This window comes from Glycine max, chromosome 18, assembly GCF_000004515.6.
Source record: "Glycine max cultivar Williams 82 chromosome 18, Glycine_max_v4.0, whole genome shotgun sequence".
In the NCBI taxonomy this organism is placed as follows: domain Eukaryota; kingdom Viridiplantae; phylum Streptophyta; class Magnoliopsida; order Fabales; family Fabaceae; genus Glycine; species Glycine max.
The window spans coordinates 46,189,714-46,196,355 of record NC_038254.2 but is presented as its reverse complement, the minus strand read 5'-3'; the positions used below and the strand labels follow the sequence as shown (position 1 = coordinate 46,196,355).

At 29.7% G+C, this 6,642-nt stretch overlaps 1 protein-coding gene across 1 annotated transcript; it reads right to left on the bottom strand.

The window, feature by feature from the left end:
• Positions 1-1,809: 1,809 nt before the first annotated feature.
• GSTU58 (tau class glutathione S-transferase) lies at positions 1,810-2,988 on the bottom strand. Its single transcript, NM_001250927.2, has 2 exons — positions 2,615-2,988; positions 1,810-2,436 (listed from the first exon to the last, which is right to left on the bottom strand). The coding sequence occupies exons 1-2, from the start codon at positions 2,933-2,935 to the stop codon at positions 2,080-2,082; spliced, it is 678 nt and encodes a 225-aa protein (NP_001237856.2). The 5' UTR covers positions 2,936-2,988; the 3' UTR covers positions 1,810-2,079.
• Between the last annotated feature and the right edge of the window lie 3,654 nt (positions 2,989-6,642).

Genomic DNA, 6,642 nt, shown 5'->3' with positions numbered 1-6,642 from the left:
AAAATCACATATATAACAACGATTATATAGCAATATATTAACTAAGACATATAATATTTGCAATGACTAGAATATAATACACATACGTACAAATTGGTTATGATCCTAAAGGTTAAATAATATATTCATTAATTCAATGATATAGCCCTTTAGATAATGTCGTCTATATATATATATATATATCAAGAAAATACATTCTCAAGAATCCATACCATGAAGGTTTAAAAAAAGTTATTTTACTCACCTCTTAAAGCAAGAAATTTGTGTTCTTCATTATTCTTCTTCTCCTCTACCGATTATGTTGAAAGAATTTTCCCTCTTTCTTTCTTTTTCTCGGTCCTTAAGCAACCCACTAATACAAAGTCTCAAGGGAGACTGTTTATGTGTGTGATTTTAAGAGAATGAACTGTCTACTCTTATATATGAATTGTACATAATTTTAAATTTGTTTAACCAATTTTTCTTTATCTATTATTTCTATTACCTTTTTGGTAATTCATCACTTAAGAACTTCATAGTTAAGCGCATTTTGCTTTGAGTAGTTATGAGATGAATGATCTTCTGAGAAGTTTTTTAGAAAGCGTGAGTGAGGATAAAACATGCTGAAAAATCTTGTGTTGATTTGTGGGGTTAGTCATTGATCCTGAAAGCATGCAGAGCTAATTTTTGAGGTCTCGAAAAGGACTATCTATGAAGGGTTCTGACTTACAAGGATGTTGAGTGAAGTGTTACCGCGTGAAGTGTCATAGTGTGAGAGCCGCTGAAAAGTTAAAAATTGGGAATGTGACAAATGATATGAGAGCAAACCTCTCTTCGAGTATAGTGTGGTTTAAGGATGAACCAGATGGAAGCTGGTGAACATGTAACACTCCAGGCAAATCACACCAAAATGAGAGGGATCCGAAGGCTGTGCAAGTATGAGACTATATTGTTGATGAAAACTTAAAGAAAATATTTTATACTACATATATCAACAAGATACATCTACTTTTCGATAATTCATCATTTAAGAACTTAATAGTTAAACATGTTTTCTTGAAATAGTTATGTAATAAATGACCTTTTGAAAAAAATTTAAAAAAAATGTGAGTGAATACAAAATATGTTAAAAAATCTTACATTAATTATGGATTCTCAAATTTTATATTATAAATTATCATGAATGCCTTAATTCTGTACTTGTAATAACTATATATGACGGTCATAAATTCTTTCCCACGGTGCTTGATATGCACGCCAGTTTTCGTCTTAATTAAGAAAGGAAGACAAAAGCATTCACTACAAAATTTGTATCAAGAAAAAAGAGTTTCTTTAATTATGAAATGACCAAAATGGAAACAAGATCCTAGGATTCTTTTTTCCTGAGATATCCTAATATCTCAGGTTACTAAATTACGTAAAGTATCAATTTGAAATGAAATTCAATGAGCGACAAGTAGTTCACACAATTATTCTTAAATTGGGATGGTTGGTTGGTGAATCCTGACTCCATTTTTGTGGAGCTTTTGAGACTTTTCAGTAGTCAACAATCTCAACTTGTGGTTTTTCGGAGAATAGGGAGCTAAAATGCGTCTGAGAGTCACACCATAAAAAAAATTATTTGACTCGGCTCTTTTATCTCAATAAACTATAAATTCTACGTTTCACACAGTTTTTCATGTTGCTGGCAAGCAAAAGAGAACTTAGGAAATATCACATTACATATAACTTTAAGTGTCAACTTGACATCACATTCGAACAACATTAAGTCAGCGAGAGACAAATAATTATATGGCTGAAATTTACATAGCAGTATATACGTTGTCCTTCGAAATGAAGCAAAATTTTCAAGGTAGTAACTACTAGCTGCTCTAAGTCTCTCTACGAATAACATTATGCATGTTGAAGGATTTTATAAAGGAAGACAAAGGCTTCTCACTACAAAACTTATTTGGAAAAAATGAATTTCTTTATCAACTAAAATGGCTAAAATGGAAACAAGATCCTAAGATTTTTTTTCTTCCAGGGATTTACATATAGCTAGTATCAATTTGACATGAAATTCAAACAGCCATAACTCAACAAATATCTTAAATAAGTCTATTTTGAAGCAGAAAGACTTTCATAGCGGGCCTTGAAGAAGGCAAAAAGTGGGTCTCTAGGAGGAAGGACTTCTTTCACAACAGGGTGGCTCATGAACTCTTGGCTCCATTTGTAGAGCTTAGGGAATTTCTCACTTGTGAATATCTGCAACCCTGCTATTTCCTGAAAAATTGGAATCCAAAATGCTATGAAAATAGCTGCAATATCTACCAACCCAAATTCCTCTCCTCCAAAAAACTTATTGTCCTTCAACTCATTCTCAAGAAACTGAAGAGCCTCCAATGATTCTTCAACATTCTTCTCACGCTCTTTCTCATCAAGAGTGAAAACAGATTTCCATGCAGCACCAAAAACCTGATTTGAGAAATCACATTACTTTTAGTAATTTTTTTACAAAACAATTAGCCCATAGCTGTTGATTATTGCGTTCTCTAACATGTTCAAAGATTTCACATGTCATGAAAGGTGATGCTTTGGGGGGAAATCAGCTCAAATCAAGAAAAATAAGAAGATTTTTGAAAAGCTGAGTTACCTTGTCATCAATGAATTTGGACCAGAAACGAGCCAAGGCTCTATGGTAAGGATCAGAAGGCAAGATGGGGTTGTTCTTCCATGTCTCATCAATGTACTCAACAATCACAAGAGACTCTGCTATGGGCTTCTCATTGTGAATAAAAACTGGAACTTTCTTGTGAACTGGGTTGGATTTAAGAAGCAAATCACTCTTGTTGGCCAAATTTTCTTCCACAAATTTGTATTCAATTCCCTTCAACTTGAGGGCAATCTGGACCCTACACACAAATGGGCTTCCCACAACTCCCAAAAGCTTCACATCTTCCTGACCAGCTGCCATTGTTTGTAGCACTTCTAACCTTCACTCAAAATAACTATATTGTTTATTTGTCTGTGATGGATACCTAAGGTCTTTTCCTTTTATAGAGCTAGCAAGGGGTAGGACTAGTATTCAGCAGAGACGTGATCAATTAGAAAAGGTATACTTAAATTATATTCAGGTCAATAGTGGGGAAACTAAGAAAAAAATTGGGAAAATTCTGCCGCGTATTAATTCCATTAAATGTATAGATGGTGCCGCATAATTAGTTGCAGAGGCGGAGGGAATTGGAAGCTGCAGGGCCTTGACCCCCCAAGGTTTCTAAACATTAGTAATATCATGTATAAAATTATTTTTTGTCCCCCTCTTCTTAATTCCCCAGTTCTCTTTAATAATTTTTTATTCATATATTTTATCTAAAGTGAAAATAAATTTTCTTTATTTTTTAATTTTTTTTTGTTTGATAATTTTATTTAGTTTCTTATATACTTTTTTGACTTTCACAGATCACAAGTTTTTCCATTGTTGCTACTAGCTCTTCTTTCTTTGTGCTATAAGTTTCTTTTATTAGGCTTATAACATTTTTCATCTCGCATTTTTTATCCCTGTGATTTTTTTATTGTTTAAATATCTAGTTATAATTATTGGCTGTGTCATTACATCCTAAATGTATGTTATTTTTTTTTATGATATATCTATACTTAATTAACTTATTTAAGTATTTATCATGTGTAATTCATTTAATTAAGCATTTTTTTAGAATTTTTCATGTGTGAATCAAGTATTTATTTTTAAAATATTTCAAATAATATGCTTTTTTTCACTTAATTTAAATGAAATTTTTTTACTTTCTTCTCCTTTTGATATCACTATTTAAACGTTTATGTGTTGATTACATTTGTTGATTAGTATCATTTTTATGCTTAACACAATTACATATTTCTTTTTATTCATAAGAAAATATTAGTTATATATTAAACTTTTTATAAATGTCATGCATGTAAAATTTTAAATATTTTTTCTGAGTAATACTCTCCAGATCTAAATATAAGCAAATTTAATTGTTTTAAGGATTTCAATTAATAACATTTAATTCAAAAAATTTCATTTAAAATATTTTTTTTCCTAAAATACCATTCATAATATTACTCATAGAATAACATTTAATTTAGTGACCCATTGGTCTTTAATTCATCAAAGATACAATAAAGTATTGTTCACATGTGAATGAGCAACCAATATTAATTTCCTAGAAGATAAGAGATGAAATATTGTGACTTAGTAACTCTCCTTTACCTTTTCTATTTCTTTCATTTAGTGATAAAAAATTTTGGCGGCAGATATTTTTATTTTTATAAAATATATTGGCGGCAAAGATAAATGCTAAGTGCACTTTACAACTTCTCCGTATTAGCTGTTCAACTTCATTTAGACTTAAGTAATCCATTTGCAAGGATTTATTTAAACATCCATGTTGGAGCACTGATGCGTTAACTTGATAAAATGACTCTTGATATTTGATTTAAACACTCATGGAAAGGATGATGGTTTGATGATGAATGCAACAAACCAATTTCAAATGATGAAACCCAACACACTAGGGACAATGAAGAAGATAGTGACAAAGTCACTCTCGGTGCAGTAACTTTTACATTTTTTATGCTTATTTATCTTAATATTGTTTTATACTACTCATTTTTGTTATATGATGTTTTACTAATTCAAAATATTTTGTCATTTCATTCAAATATTCAAATCTTGCCTTTCGATGTTGATTTAAATATCCCATACAATGATTTGAATGACATTAACAATGAAGCGTCATTGATAGACTCCAATGAAGGACTTCCAACTAAAAGGATCCAATATGATTCAAACAATGGATGGAATGGAAATGTTTGTAGAAGTGACTATGAAGATATGCTTTCTAATAATGATAATGAAGACAACATCGTCGCGGATGAAGAAGAAGAAGCTAAAACATCTGTTGAAGATGCAAAATTTTGTTTATTAATTTAAATGAATAAGTCTTACTTTATTTCTTTTAATTGTAGGTGCCTGTTTAATTAGTTTTATTGATTTTTATGAATTATTCCCTGTTTATTTTTAATGAATTAGTCCATGTTTAATTAGTTTTATAAACTTTAATGAATTATTCTCTGTTTAATTAGTTTTATTGATTTTAATTAGTCTCTCTTTAATTTTATTAATTTAAATGAATTATTCTCTCTTTAGTTTTTTAATTTTAATGAACTAGTCTCTGTTTAATTAGTTTTATTAATTTTAATGAATTTGTCCATGTTTAATTATTTTTTAAATTAGTCACTTTTTAATTTTATTAATTTAAATGAATTAGACTCTCTTTAGTTTTTTAAATTTTAATGAATTGGTCCTTGTTTAATTAGTTTTTTTTTTAAAAAAATTAATGAATTAGTCCATGTTTAATTAGTTTATTAATTTTAATGAATTATTCTCATTTTAATTAGTTTTATTAGTTTTAATCAGTCTCTCCTTAATTTTATTAATTTAAATGAATTAGTCTCTCTTTAGTTTTTTAATTTTAATGAATTATTCCATGTTTAATTAATTTTATTAATTTTAATGAATTAGTCTCTGTTTAATTAGTTTTTTTAATCAGTCTCTATTTATCTTTATTAATTTAAATGATTTAGTCTCTCTTTAGTTTTTTTAATTTTAATGAATTGGTCCCTGTTTAATTAGTTTTATTAATTTTAATGAATTAGTCCATGTTTAATTAGTTTTTTTAAAAATTAATGAATTGGTCCATGTTTAATTAGTTTTGTTGATTTTAATTAGTCTCTCTTTAATTTTGTTGTAGAAGAAAACATTGTTCAACAAGAGGGGCCATCTAAAAGGCAACATGTTTTCTTGGATAACGACCAAAGGAAAATTATTTGTCGAATTTTGATTAATTCAAGTAAGAATGGAAAACTTAATCATGGCTTTGCTAAACAAGTGGCTCTTTCTAGTTTGGTCTCTAAAGATGTTATTTATCGGATTTAGAAACAATTGAAACTAACAGGTAATGTTTGCCACTTGAAAGCCAAAAATTGTGGTCGAAAAAGTATTGAGATAGATTTTGAGAAAGTGTGTGATGTTTCCTTACCTAAGCGGAGCACTCTTCAAGGTCTAGCATATGCTTTAGGGGTTAAAAGTAAAACAACATTGACGAAATATCTTATAGAAGGGTTTTGTTTCAACATTCAAATGCATTAAAGCCACAATTGAAGGATAGTAATATGAAAGCCAAACTTAAATTTTGTTTGTCCATGCTTGAGGAAAGTAGCATTCCTCATGATCCAATGTTTAAATCCATGCATAATGTTGTGCATATAGATGAGACATGGTTTTACATGTGCCCAAAATCTTCAAAGTTTTACCTACTTGCAACTGAGGATGATCCATATTGCACATGCAAAAACAAAAACTATATTGGCAAGGTCATGTTTTTGGTTGCGGTGGCTAGGCCTAGATTTGATGATGAAGGCAATGGAAAATTTAATGGAAAAATTAGCATGTTTCCTCTAGTTATTGAAATTGCTGCGAAAAGGTCAAGTGCTAATGAAGCATCGGGGACACTTGAAACAAAACCAATTACTTCTATCACTAAAGAAGTTAGCCGAATGTTCTTAATTAACAAGGTGTTACCAACTATCAAAGAAAAATGGCCACGAGAAGATGCCGAGGAATTTTGTAGAGTAGCTACC